Source organism: Orycteropus afer, unplaced genomic scaffold (assembly GCF_000298275.1).
Source record: "Orycteropus afer afer isolate SDZICR_OR568_19922 unplaced genomic scaffold, OryAfe1.0 scaffold00041, whole genome shotgun sequence".
Classification (NCBI taxonomy): Eukaryota; Metazoa; Chordata; class Mammalia; order Tubulidentata; family Orycteropodidae; genus Orycteropus; species Orycteropus afer.
This window is the reverse complement of record NW_006921628.1, coordinates 7164695-7179631: the sequence shown is the minus strand read 5'-3', so window position 1 is coordinate 7179631 and position 14937 is coordinate 7164695. Positions and strand designations below refer to the sequence as shown.

Genomic DNA, 14937 nt, shown 5'->3' with positions numbered 1-14937 from the left:
TATCTTCAGAATGATATTTTTCTTGCATCGATGTTAATGATATTATTTGATAATTTCCACATTCTATGAGTTTGTTGTAATATGGTAGCTTGTGTGTTGTTGTGAGGCTGGAGGCTATGCCACTGGTATTTCAAATACTGGTACGGTCACCCATGGTGGACATGTTTCACCAGAGCTTCCAGACTAAGACAGACTCAGAAGAAGGAAGGGGCCATCCACTTCTGAAAGAATTGACGAGTGAAAACCTTATGAATAGCTAAATCAGAGTGGCTTTCAAATAAAACTTGTTATATGCAGAATGACATCTTGTAGCATTTTGGAAGATTAGTGTGTGAATAGAACATAACAGCAAAATTATATAAATTTCTAGATATGTGTTGAATTTGTGATAACTAATTTTCATTAAGGTTATTGTTATAAAAATTAATTTAAAGAAAAATGTGTATTTCTTAAATTAGATAATGGATTCATGGGACCTTATTTTATTGATCTGCTTTATGACTTAAAAATGTTATACATCTTCTTTTATATGAATCCAATATTTCATAATTAAAAAGAAGTAAAGAATAAAGTTTTTAAAAGCAAATTGGATAACAAAGTAGGTGTTGAAAAGAACCTTTCAGATATAATGATTGCATGATTATAACATTTTAAAAACTATGTTCTTTTGTAGTTGAAAAACCGAGGTCGCTGGCTCCATTGGAATGAACTAATTAAAAGTACTAATTTAGGAGATAAATATACCAAGATTCAAGATATCATAGTCCCTACGATAGACACAATTAGATATACATTTCTAATGGATTTGAGCATTACCTATGCAAAGTAAGGAATTCTACTATAAATACTTATTCTAAATTTAACAGTGCCATTCTTACAGGACCATGGCAGTTTTTAGTTGGAATATTAGGTCTTCTACTCAAAGGTTTAGTGTACTTCTGAAATATTAGACTAACTGTGATGCACATTCTCCCATTATTTTTCAAATATGTCTGTCTATCCAGTTTGGATTCCACAACTCAAGATGAACATGAAAAACTCAGATATCAAGAGTACATCAAAAGGAGTACATAAAAATGATCAAAAGCTTAGACTGTACCATATCAATACCAATTTTCCAAACATTTTTGTAGTTAAGTTTCCTTAAAATAGTAGGTATAAATGTATCATTACTACTAGTCAAACTAGACAAATTTACGTAATATGAATGAATGTCAGAGTTTATTTGTTTTTGAGAAAAAACATGTTTCTGACTGAATTTTGTGATAATTTTATCTTGTTTAATTTTAAAACATACAGGAAAAATGATTTATAAGAAGTTATCCCAGTTTTGGACCTATAATTGCATTTCTTCATTTAGATGCTAATATTAAACACTTTCTTAGGCAACAGAAAGCAGGTGGCAATTCTGGAGAATTCCTAGTACAGGAGTGCTTTTGTACCATGAATACTTTGTCAGAATAATGCTTTTAAATGAGTAAATACAATAATAGGATTATAAAGGAAACAGTTTATATTATAATATATTTATTAAAATATTGAACAAATTTGGGCTATAGAAGTCATATATGTGCTTCTTTATTAACATATTAAATAATAAGTTCGACCAGTGAATCGGATGACTATCATAATTTTAAAGAAGCCATAGCATAAGTGATATTTTTGAGATATCTGTAACAAATGGAATGTTTAGGATGATACCTATGATTTCTATTGGTGACAAAGATACAGATACTGTTAATACAGTGGCTGCATTTTAGTTAGAGGATAGTGAAACTAAAGGTAGAACCTTTTGCTATCCAAGTTCACAGATTCCCTGAATTCTAGTTGACCCATGGTGCCAAGTTAAGAGCAGTATTTTGTTTATTAAAATTATTTTATTAAATAGCTTTTTATAAGGTGAGTGTTAGACTGGCACCCTTAGATAAATTCTCAGGGGCCACCTAGTTCCAAAATAATTTTGATTTTGTGTTTGTACTTCAATGATAATTTTAAAAATCAGTTATTAGCATAATTTGGGTCGCTTACATGACCCCTTATATTGGATACTGCTACTCAATTTCAGTGCCAGCCTTTGTTTTTGTGTTTATGTATCATGTGGTTATCACTCAAAGTGATAGTATTTTGTTTTTAGTACAGCTTTTCTCAAGCTGGGAATCCCCAGGTTTCTATGAACATAAATTCATATGGTTTGTTTTTTCCCCTTTCAAATTGGTTTTGATGACTCAAGGATGAGTGCCGCACTGAAAGGGGAATTCCTTAGAGCTTGCTTTTATAAGAATATTTTCACTTACCAACTTTGACTTGATTCTGAAGTGTTATTAACAGGAATACATAATTGTTAGCTTTAAAATTCACTGTCATTCTGTTTATCATAAAAACATTATGCTATCAAGATAATTGTGTAACAGCCTAAACCTATTATTGTTATTACCTTTTATTCTGTACTACACTGTCACCCCCATGTCTGTACCCCTAACTAAAAAGTACAAATGTATCACTTTTCTGAGGAGACATATTTTGGCTTCCTTTTCTGAAAAGTTATGCATGTTATTATTTTGTGTGTGGGTTTTTGTTTCTTTTCCTCAGATAGCAATGTTACATCTGTTCTAATAATAGTTTATTACTATTAAAACCTCTGCCGTAGTAAACAAAAATGTGTGCCAATTATTACTTTCACTGGTGTTTCATGAAATAACAATTATAGATAAAATTGTAGGTTTTTAGATGAAGATGATTTGATCATTATTTAAGTTTTCCACAAACTCCAATTTCCTTTAGTAGAAAGATATTGTAACTTTTCTAACTTTTTTCTGTTTTAAATGATATATTCATTGTTTTTATAAAGGCCACTGCTTTTTGTGGGTCCGACGGGTACAGGAAAATCAGTGTATGTGAAGGATAAGCTAATGAATCACTTGGAAAAGGACCTGTACTTTCCTTTTTATGTTAATTTCTCTGCAAGGACCAGTGCCAATCAGGTTCAGGTTAGTTTAAAACCAGAAACACAGGTCTATAATGATTAATTTTTCTTCATTTGATATGTTTAAAATTGTATATTAAATGAGAAGCTGTGTAAATTGTCTATGAATTTAAATAACTTAAAAAGCTTTACAAGCAAGTTTTAAAATTGTCAATGACAGTTTAGAGGACAATTTTTGCATTAATACTGAATTGAGTTTTGTTACCTTTTTTTTTTAACCCCAAGAAGGAACAGTTGATTTTTTTTCAACTGAGAAGGGTGTGTGTGTGTGTGTGTGTGTGTGAGAGAGAGAGAGAGAGACAGGCAGAGACAGAGACAGACAGAGAGAAAGGGAGACAGTAACGGGGTGGGGGGGAGAGTGCGAGAGCCAGAGAGAGCTCACGTTCCTAACTTTCAGTTCTTTCTAGACTACTACATGGTCCGTAGGGACATTTGCTGCTCATTGCAACTCTGTCAGTGAAAGATCTTCCAAACCATGGGCTATTAGTTTGGAATAGCCTTTGTGACTGTTGTTGTTGTTATATTACTTCGAGTCGGCCCTGACTCATAGCGACCTCTCCTTGGGTTTCCGAGGCAGTATCACCATGGAAGTAGATTGCCCAAACTTCCTTCTGAGGAGTGGCTGGTGGGTTTGAACCGCCAGCCTTCTGGTTAGCGGTCAAGTGCCTTAGGCACTATGCTACCAGAGCTCCCAGCCTTTGTGACAGAAACCATGAAACTGTGTTTCCCTTCTTCATCCCAAATGTGCCAAGGTTAAAGTACCGTATAAGGCCTTTTTTAATTGCCACTTTTATCATTCATTCCTAAATTTATAGCTGGCCATTCTCTCCTGGTCCGTGGACCTCATTTCTGTTGTTTTAAGCCTACAGAATGCTCTTAACTTAAAAATCTTATAGATTTAGAGCTTCTTTCCTATGGAGCTTTATATGAATGAAAACAATAATTTCTATATTCATTTGTGCAATTTACAGGGAGCTCTAAAAACATCAGAAATACAAAAAAGTACCCAATGTATGTCAGCTATTAAAAAATTGCTAAAAGTTGTAGAGATTATTGCTTTAAAATATTAAGTTAAAGTTAAAAGCTATGTTGTAATATCCAATGAGAACAATAGTTTTTTTAAAAAAATATATGTGCACTATATATTTAAGTGCAAATACACATATACATTATATATATATGAATGTAACAATTCTGAGAACATAGTAAGATTTCAATAAATGGTCTTTGAATGATGTTGAATATTAATTTCAGTAGTTTAGTATCACCCTAAATATGACATAAATATAAATAACTGTAGAAATACACATATAGTGCTACTTAGTCTTATTTCCTTACGTAACTAGACTGTTAATTTCATTTTTCCTGTTAAGTATGGCTTTTTATGTTGTGTCTGTCACTGATAAATTAAGTAAATAATAACTGTTATAGATAAAAATCCCATCGATTCTAAGCATAGGTCTTTCTTATTAGTATTGATTTCACAAAAGCAATGAAAATAATAAGTTCATAATTCATTTATAGATCAGTATACCACTCTTCTTTACATTTTAGAACATTATCATGGCTAGATTGGATAAAAGACGCAAAGGAGTTTTTGGACCACCTATGGGAAAGAAATGTATAATTTTTATAGATGATATGAATATGCCTGCATTGGAGAAATATGGAGCTCAGCCTCCTATTGAATTATTACGACAATTTTTTGACTGCGGAAATTGGTAACTATTTAATTGTAGTCTTAATAAGCTATCACGAAGTCATGTTTTTCTCTCGTTTTATATTTTAGTTTCTCAAAGCAAAATAATACATTTTTTTCAAGCTATTTTGGGAAGAAAATGGTTGCTCAAGTTTATCCTAGAGAAATCTTTGGAAGACTTTTCTGTATTTTTTATACCATTTTTTCTTCTTATTGTTGTGAGTTAGGCAAATGGGATGAATAATTCATAAACGTGTTTATTCAAATAATAAATTCTCTTTTTTTTCAACTATTATTGAAAATAATTTATAGATTATATCTTTCAAAGTACCATTCCCCGAGGACTGAGAATTGGTGGATAATCTCAACCTAAGTAACCATAATCAGCACCTTGTGCTTCTGCCACTTTTAACTCTACTTTTTCTGTGACTATTGGAACCACTATGTCTTTGGAATGGCTTGGTTTTGCCAGTCATTTCATAGATTACCCTTCTGCTCCATGCACTCCTGCTATGGTGACATAATCCGTTTCCAATACAAAAAAAAAAAAAAAATTGTATCTTTTATTTAGGATTAATAATTAGTCATTTCCTCCTCTTAAATGTAGTTTGCTATTCCCTGATACCATAATTTTTACCTCAAGGCAAGGGTAGATTAATTTGAAGCTAAGTCATTTTGGAGATATGCTTTTGTTATTATTGCCAGCCCTTGGAATCCTGCGTCGTGGAGATCACTGCTCCCTGTTCCTCCAGGTTTTTTCCTACATAAATACATGTTACATTTTACAAAACTAGGATCATATTACACGAATTGTTTTGCAACTTATTTTCACTTAAATGTTTATCTTAAACGTGTCCATATCAGTGCATATTTGTCTATCTCAGTCATTTTATTGGTACTTAATATTACTTAGTTTTATGAATCTTACCATCATTTACTTAGTCACTGATTGTCATTAGGGTTTTTTTTTTTTTTTCTTCCAGAAAAGTAAATTATATTTACATACTTCCCTATTGTATCTTTGATTAAGAACTGGCTATGTAGATTCCACCCCCTCTCGCCCTAAGAACTTCAATAATGGCCTATTGGAAACAGTCACCTTTTCACTGGGAATGGTTCTAACTAAATTGTGCCACTCAGATACCTCTTTCTGATTAAAACTTCTTTGAGTCTTTATTATTGCCTTTCTTTGTAACAAAAGTACAATGTAGATATCCTTATGGACTCTGAAGATAAAGTTTGAGATGAAGAAAAGAAAACAGGACTTTGCTGTAACTAGAGTGACTATATAATTTATTGTTAAAGCGGGCAGATCTGAGATGAAAAGATGATATTATTGATAATTACTCCAGGACAGCAAGCTCAAATAAGAATTATCCTAGGCAAAATGGGGCATATGGTCACCCAACCTCTAATAAGTAACAGAAAGGATTGGTCACTCTTCTAAGCTTCTGGATTTGAAGTAAGGAAGAGTAAAGAATGAGATTGGAAGGAAGAGTAAAAGAAAGGGCAACAGGAAGAGACAGCCTAGATACCCAGAATCTGGGCAAAAGGAAAGGAAGGAGAAATAGAGTGTAGCTTTGGAAAAAAAAAAGTCTACTCCAAGCATTATTTCATTTAAGGAAGATAAAATAAGATTAAGTTTCTAGGGAGATCTATATTTCCTTACATCTTACTGGCTTTATCACTGATTATTTTCAAATTTTTGTATATCAAGGTATGACCTTAAGGATACAAGTAAAATCACATTGGTTGATATTGAACTGATTGCAGCTATGGGCCCTCCAGGTGGTGGAAGAAATCCAGTCACTCCCCGTTTTATTAGACATTTCAACATCTGCACTATTAATACTTTCAGTGATGAAACTATGGTCCGTATATTCTCATCAGTTGTAGCATTCTACCTGAGAACTCGTGAATTTTTTCCAGAGTACTTTTTAATTGGAAACCAAATTGTCAGTGGGACAATGGAGGTGAGCAAATGATGCTGTAGAAAATGTTTTAGCATTTTGTATTACCCTAATTTGTTCCTTATTATTATTATTGTCTTATAAGCATTATTTCCCTCAGACCTCTACTTGGGTCTTCAGTAGCACAGAAGCTGTTGAGAAGGCTTGAAGACCATGTCCATAGGTTTTGAAATTAGGGAGTGTAACTGGGATTGAGTGCTGACTGCTATTTCCCAACTATATGACCATGAGCAAGTAATTTGACCTTCCAGTGGCTCAGTTTCTTAGTTACTAAAATAGGAAATAGTACTTATTTCACAAGGTGGTTATGAGGGAGTCATCCAGAACATGATCTGCCACATCTTAGGTGGTTCCCTAATCATTAGGTTCCTGTTGTTATTGTTAATTGCCCTGGCTATGCCCTGTGCACAGAGTACAACTATACTTCCCAGTCTTTTTAAGGTTTTGGCCTTTCGGGAAGCAGATCACCAGGCCTGTCTTCTTAGGAGCCTGTGGGTGGCTTCAGATAGTCAGCCTTTAGGTTAATAGTCAAGTCCTTAACCATTTGAACCCCAAGGAGCACCTTGTTAGATGCTCTGCTGTTTATTTTCCTCTCTTCCTTTTCGTCATGTTTATTTAAAAAAAGCCAAAAAAAAAAACTAACTAAAACTTTACCAGCTTATGAATATCTTACTTATTAGTCAGGTCACATAACTTAGGAGAGTCAGTGAAAGAAAAAATAATAAAGGAAAATAAATTAATAAAAGAAAAATACGGAAATACAAGGGTAAAAACAGAAAACAAGACTATCAGCGTGGCCAAAGAACAACGCTTACTTACTCAGGTTGCTTCTGCACAGAAGCTGGAGCCAGCCTTGTTGCTAATTTAATAGGGTGGTTGGGGATGTATTTAAAGATAAAACACTAAAATGCACTGCTGTTGAGTTGTTTTCCAACTCATAGTGAGCCCTCCTTGGGTTTCCAAGGCAGTATCACTACGGAAGTAGATTGCCCAGTCTTCCTTCCGAGGAGTGCCTGGTGGGTTTGAATGCCAGCCTTCTGGTTAGCAGTCAAATGCTTTAGGCACTACACCACCAGAGCTCCCATTTAAAAGTAAATCAGTGATAATCTCATTGAACTAAGTTTTCTGGACACTTGATAAAGTGAAGTTCACTTCTGGATACAAAAAGCCCCTTGGAATCATTCCATCAGTTTTCAAGAATATCTTCCTTTTCTAAAGTTCTTCCTCCCTTGTTTTAGTGCAAAATGTGTACTGTTAATAATAAAGATACTGTGAGCAAAGAAGTAGTACATTATGATTACTGTATTTATTCTGATGGAGAGAAAAGCTTCTATTTATAAAATATATTTATTTCAACCATCTCTTGGAAAGAAGGGAGGGTAGAGTTGGTCAGGTAGAGTGGGATGCAGAAAGGATCCTTTTTTCTTTTTGTTTCAAGCATTATAGACCCACTGTGTGTAGAGGTTGGGGGGAGGGATGAATCACAAAATACATACAAATAAAACATAATTTAATTTTTTTCCTTCATGTTACATTATGAAAGATAATATAAGGAATTTATAAAACTTCATTTGGTGAATTCAGCATATAGTAAAAATATACTTCATTTACATATTATAGCCAATTAAGATGGAAAGAGGGTGAAGAAGATAAGAGAGGGAAGGGAAGAGAGAAAATGTATTGGTTTGTTTTGAAGTCAACAGTAGTCAAGAAGCAATTGGATACTTTCACCTCTTCTTTTGGAATACTTCAGAATGAGTTATAGTCATCCCTCGGTATCCATGGAGGATTGCTTCCAGGACGCTCACCGATACTGAAACCAGCAGATATTCAAGTCCCTTATATAAAATGGCCTAGTATTTGCATATAAGCTACATATACCAAAAAACCAAACCAAACCCACTGCCATCAAGTCGATTCTGACTGATAGCAAACCCCATTGGGTATCTGAGGCAGTAAATCTTCACAGAAGTAGATTGCCCAGTCTTCTTTCCTCAGAGTGGCTGGTGGGTTTGAACTGCCAACCTTCTGGTAAGCACTCAAATGCCTTAGGCACTGTGCCACCAGAGCTCCTTAACTTACACATATCCTCCCATAAACTTTAAATCACCTCTATGTTTAGTGGGAGCTCTGGTGGTGTAGTGCCTAAGACATTTGACTGCTAACTAGAAGGCTGGCAGTTCAAACCCACCAGCCACTCCTCAGAAGGAAGGTTGGACAATCTATTTCCATAGTGCTACTGCCTCAGGAACCTAAGGAGGGGTCACTATGAGTCGGATCCAACTCCATGGCATTGGTTGCGTGTTTTTGTTTGCTAGGTTTAGTTTACCTAATGCAAGTAAATGCTGTGTAAATAGCACTTTATGCTCCCTCTTAGCCACTTACTTTTTCTCCCCCTGAAATATTTTCAATCTGGCTGAATCTGTGGATATGGATCCCCAAGATATAGAGGGTTGACTGTATACGATTTCATTTTCTGCTGAAGTTTTTAACTGCTTCTTCTAAATGGAACAGTCACAATTACTGTGAGATAAAAAGTATTGTCACTTCTTGGGCTTGGATAGAATCAGATAATGTAAGTTCCCTCAGCTTCATAAAGCCTGGTTAAGTGCTATAAACAAAAATAAACAGATACATGTCATGCTAGACTTGGTGCTATACAATTTTCCATGACAATATAATCTAATTGTAAATAAAATATTTTATATAATATAAAATTTGTCATATGGCTTTGCTGATTGTAAGCATTTCATTTTTGCTTTGTTCCTTTTTTCATATTCAGATATATAAACAATCAATGGATAATCTCTTGCCCACTCCCACCAAATCTCATTATACTTTCAACTTGCGTGATTTTTCGCGTGTCATTCGGGGCTGCCTACTCATTGAAAAAGATGCTGTGGAGAACAAGCACACTATGATCCGTCTGTTTGTGCATGAGGTTCTCCGAGTGTTTTATGATCGTCTCATTAACGATGATGATAGAAGCTGGCTATTCAAATTAACCAAAACTGTTGTAAAGGACCATTTTAAAGAATCATTTGATGCTATCTTTTCACATTTGAGAAAAGGGAATGCACCAGTAAGTATTTTTAATGATTAAAAAAATGTCAAAGCAGTACAATAACCTTCAAACCAATTAACTTACCTTTTATAAAATATTATTGCTACTTAATGATCAGATTCTTTTAAAATACTTCATAGATTCATATTTATTTGAGAAAATTTGCCTTCAGAAGAAATTATTTATGTAATACAGAATTTATTTAAATAATAAAACCATACATGTTAGGGAATTAAGTGATATAATGGATATAAAATGTTTGACATGGTGACCTCCCGTGGTAACAACTCAATAAATGCAATTTACCCATAGTGACTTCTGTCTCTGACAAAAAAACCAAATTTATAGGATAGGAAAAAAGCTCATACTTCAAAAAAAAATCTCTGAGGATGTAATATAATTTCAGGTATTAATTTTGCAAATATATTGTTTACTATCCTAGTATTCAAAGAATTATTTAATTGATAATCAGGTCATTAAACCTTTTAGTAACTTTATTCCCATAACATGGATGATACAAAATTTTTTATAACATTTTCTTAAATTTATTTTGGAAAACGTTTTAAGTTTTGTAATTTGCTGATTTCCATGTTATAGGTGACTGAGGAAGACCTGAGAAATCTCATGTTTGGTGACTACATGAATCCTGACCTTGAGGGAGATGACAGAGTCTATGTTGAAATTCCAGACATTCATCAGTTTTATGACATCGTGGACCAATGCTTGGATGAATATAATCAAACTCACAAAACAAGAATGAATCTTGTCATTTTTAGGTACCTGCGTTTGATATTGATGCTTGAAATTGCTATTTGTAACATTTTATTATGAAATATTTAAAACACAAAAAGAAATGAAGAAAAATACAATTAATATAGTTGTACCTTTAGGATTTTCAAGCTTTGTAGATTTTGTTAGTCTAAAGTATTTCATTGTGGTTTTAGTTGAAATTTCACTAATTACTAGCAAGGCAGAATGTCTTTCCTAAATTTTTTATTTTGTAGATAAAATTCATTTTCTATTTTTCTTGTAGGAATCCTATTAAATTAAGGAAATATATTAATAAAAGTACTATTATATTATTAGTACAAGCAGTTAAGATCTCATTTTATTTATATAAATTATGTATACATTTCCTGAATTTATGCTTTTAATTACTTTTCCTTTTCATAAAATGATCCAATAGTAATTGCTTTTCAAAAAATCATACTTTTTTACCGTCAGCTTTTTAAGACTAGGGGAGTAACATATTAGACAGTAGCTATGTATACATTCCATGTATATCGTCGTGGGTAATAGATTGTTATTTCATGGTAGGTATGTATTGGAACACTTATCACGAATATGTCGAATTCTGAAGCAATCTGGTGGAAATGCTTTACTTGTTGGCTTTGGAGGAAGTGGTCGTCAATCTTTAACTCGCTTGGCTACATCCATGGCAAAAATGCAGATTTTCCAACCAGAAATTTCTAAGAGTTATGGTATGAATGAGTGGAGAGAGGATTTGAAGGTAAAATTATAAAGAAACCCAGTGTCTAAAAAGATCTCAGTACGTTCTTTTATATGTGAAGGTTGAGCTGTTTTATGTAGCTGTATACTGACTGAATACATTGGTGGTGATGATAATGATAATGCTATCCATAGATCACCTACTGTCCTAAGTGCTTTACAAACATGATCTCATTTTATATGTATAACAATTCAATGTAGCACGTTTGGTTGTCTTTGTGTTTTACTGATGAGAACATGAGGCTGAAGGAAGTTATACACAGCAGAGCAAAGATTTTAAACTCACTTCTTATTCACTACATCATTACAACTGAAGCTGCTGATTCTATCTTTATTCTAGTTCAAAAACCAAAAACACATTGCCGTCAAGTCAATTTGGACTCAAAGGGACCCTATAGGACAGAGTAGAACTGCCTCATAGGGTTTCCAAATCTGTAAATATTTACAACAGCAGAGTGCCTCATCTTTTTCTTGCAGAGTGGCTGGTGGGTTTGACCCACCAACCTTTCAGTTAGCCTCTGAGTACTTTAACCACTGCACCATGAGGACTCCTATATTCTGGTTCAGGAAGTCTTGTTTCCTATAAATGTATGTTTTCCTGCAGACTGCTGAATGTGAACCTCATTATGATGTGAAGATGGTGGTGTCGTTAATGTTCAGTCTTAGTGATTTCAGAGCTGTGTTGCTTTCCCAGTAATCAATAAAATAATTGAGTGCATATTTGGGGCTTTATCCTCCTATGCCCAGGGGCTCTGTAGACCCCCAAAGAGAGATGATCCACAATGATAAAAGAAGGGAGACATGATATTGTACTTTTTTTACTTTCATGGACCCTCTTATCCTAAATTTCCACATCCTAAAAATTAGCATAGAGAAATGGGCTTTTCTTTGTCACTTGCAATTAGGAGTGGTAGAATCCAAAGTTACAGCAGAGAGGTCTACATAGACATAAGAAGAAAAGCTACATTTATGTTTTTTTTTTTTTTAAATTTCTGCTCAGACTTCAGAGGAAAAATTTTGATGCATACCAAATGAGATAATAGAAAACCATTTACTGTAGTAGAAAGAACATGAATTTCAAAGTCAGATTCAGTATTAATTCCTGTTTTGCACGACTTTTTAACTATGTTTTATTGGGCATATTATGAAACCTTTCTGTATTTAATTTCTTCATTTATAAAATTTGGATAAAACTACTCATTTTGCAGATTATTGTGATTAAATTATATCATATATGAAAGGTTCTTGGCAAGGTGCCTGGCATGTAATTAGTATTTTGAAAAATGTTAGTTCTTTTTTCTTTTCTATTTGGAAACAGCTTCACACATTGTATGTTTGCCTATTACTTTGAAATGTAGTGGTGCTTATGGCAATAAGTTAAATCTGCTTATTAATATTGTATTTTCTACTTATTTGGTATAATATTAATAATTATAAAGATGATCTGATATGATAGTTCTTTAAAAACTAGCATTTACTTTTGGTAATAAAAAAATTATCTCTAGGAACAAAATAGCCTACATATTGGAAGATGGCATTAATGTAAAAAAAACATAGTTTTGTACAATATAAAAATTCAGCATTTATACAATAATTATTTAAAATATATGATTTTATAATAGAAATAGAAGTTTATTTTAAAATCTCACTTGCAGAAGCTGAAATGCTCTTTTCACTATGAGCTATGTTGTTGTTGTTTTTATGTGCCATCGAGTCAGACCCAACTCATAGTGACCCCTCCTTGGGTTTCCAAGGCAGTATCACTATGGAAGTAGATTGCCCCATCTTCCTTCCAAGGAGCGGCTGGTGGGTTTGTGGTATAGTGGCAAATGTTTAACAAGCAGCTCTAATGGAAGAGGAATGAGAGAGAAGCCCTTATTTGTAGCATTTGCAAAGATCCATGGTATAAATAGTCCTAACATGGCTGATTTAAAGCTACCAACATGATGTCACTGAAAACAGAGTTAGGAAGAGAGGTGCATTAGAGCACCATTAGATCTTACATTTAAGAACTATTATAGCTAATCATGACAGTTTTATAGTTATTAATATATCAAAATAAGTAGAAAATATACTATTACTAAAATACATTGTACTGTATTTTGCTCTATAGATAAGGTAGACTTAAATAACCTCCAGAGCATAGATAATAGCAAGCATAATAAGATAATTGATAGTGATAGTTTAGGTATGTGTTACCTTTGTTTTTAAATATAGTTTAACCATCTATTCATTAGTTCCTGAAATTTTAGCATTGGTTCTAGCAAGCCTAGAAAGGCCAGTACCAGCATATCACTGAGTCCATAACTTTACACTAGTTGGGACTCTGGTTGCAACTGACCAAAAGCCAGATCAAACTGCTTTAAACAAAAGAGAAAGATACTGGCTTGCATGACTGAAGGGTCCAAAGGTATATAGGCTTTTATTTTTATGGTTTGTTTAAGATACAGCATTTTTATTGAGTTTCCTTTGTATGTTGTAATTCACTTCAAATTCAACATAATTTTTTAAAAAATGTGTGGTTTGGGTGAAAGTTTATAGAGCAAATTTGTTTCCCATTCAATAATTTATACACATTTTGTTTTGTGACATTGGTTGCAATCCCCTCAGTGTAATAGCACTCTTCCCACTTCCTCCTGGGGTTGTCCATTTGCATTCTTCCATCTTTGGTGCCCCTTCTTGCTTTCTCAACTTTGTTTTTTTGGCAAAGGCTGCCCTTTTGGTCTCCTATGGTTGATTGTTCTGAGGAGTAAGTTCTCCCTGGTGTTATTGTTCACTGTGTAGGCCTACCTGTTATTTGGCTGAAAGATGATCCCCAGGGTGGGGTTCAGTTCCAGGTTGGAAGAATGACTAGGGACCATCGTTCTGAGGGCTCTACCAGTCCCTATCAGACCAGTAAGTCTGGTCTTTTTTATGATTTTGAATTTTGTTCTACATTTTTCTTTCACTCTGTCTAGGACCTTCTAGTGTCGTTCAGATCAGAGCAGTCGGTAGATAGCCAGGCACAATTTAGTTCTGGTTTCAGGCTAGTCAAGGTTGTAGTTTGCATTGTCCATTAGTCCTTTGGACTAATTGTTTCCTTGAGTCTTTGATTTTCTCCACTCTTCTTTCTTTACTTTCTTCATTCCCTTTCCAGAGAGGAAGAGACCAACAGTTGAATCTTAGAGGGCCACTCACAAGCTTTTAAGACCTCAGTCACTACTCACCAAACTAGGATGTAAAACATTGTCTTTGTGTACTGTGGTGCCAACTGACTTAGATATCTCTCAAGACTGTGGTCCCAAGCTCCCAAACCCAGTGTCTTAGTCCCCAAGGTTTTTGATTATGGCTAAGAAGTTTTTATAACTTTGCTCCCTGTATGCTCTACTATGTATATAAATCTATTTGTAGCACATGCAAACATGTATGCAGAAATATCCTCTGTCAAACCTAAATATACTTTTGGGTATAGTTCCACACACCGTCTCACACCTGTTCAGCTTGCATATCTCCCTATGTCTATTATTGTTCAATACTACTGTTTTTGCAGGATTGTGTATGTAGTAGTATTTGCCATTGTTGCCTTTCACTCTTGTGTACCTCACCATCTTCCTTTGCCTCGATCATGTTGTGCTCATCTCCTCCTTGTTGTATATTGTCTTTCCCTTCACCCAAGTTAATACGTGTCTACTCCCTAGTTAGTGATTTTCACTTTCTTCTCCTTCCCATCCCT

The 14937-nt window shown here is 34.0% G+C and overlaps 1 protein-coding gene across 1 annotated transcript in view; it reads left to right on the top strand.

The window, feature by feature from the left end:
* Positions 1 to 14937, top strand: part of DNAH12 (dynein axonemal heavy chain 12) — a 313213-nt gene that overhangs the window by 169379 nt on the left and 128897 nt on the right. Inside the window, exons 36-42 of the mRNA XM_042780465.1 lie at positions 674 to 825; positions 2849 to 2987; positions 4538 to 4704; positions 6400 to 6655; positions 9435 to 9734; positions 10314 to 10492; positions 11034 to 11226. Of these exons, the coding sequence (XP_042636399.1) occupies positions 674 to 825; positions 2849 to 2987; positions 4538 to 4704; positions 6400 to 6655; positions 9435 to 9734; positions 10314 to 10492; positions 11034 to 11226 (1386 nt within the window). The remainder of the gene's footprint in view (positions 1 to 673; positions 826 to 2848; positions 2988 to 4537; positions 4705 to 6399; positions 6656 to 9434; positions 9735 to 10313; positions 10493 to 11033; positions 11227 to 14937) is intronic.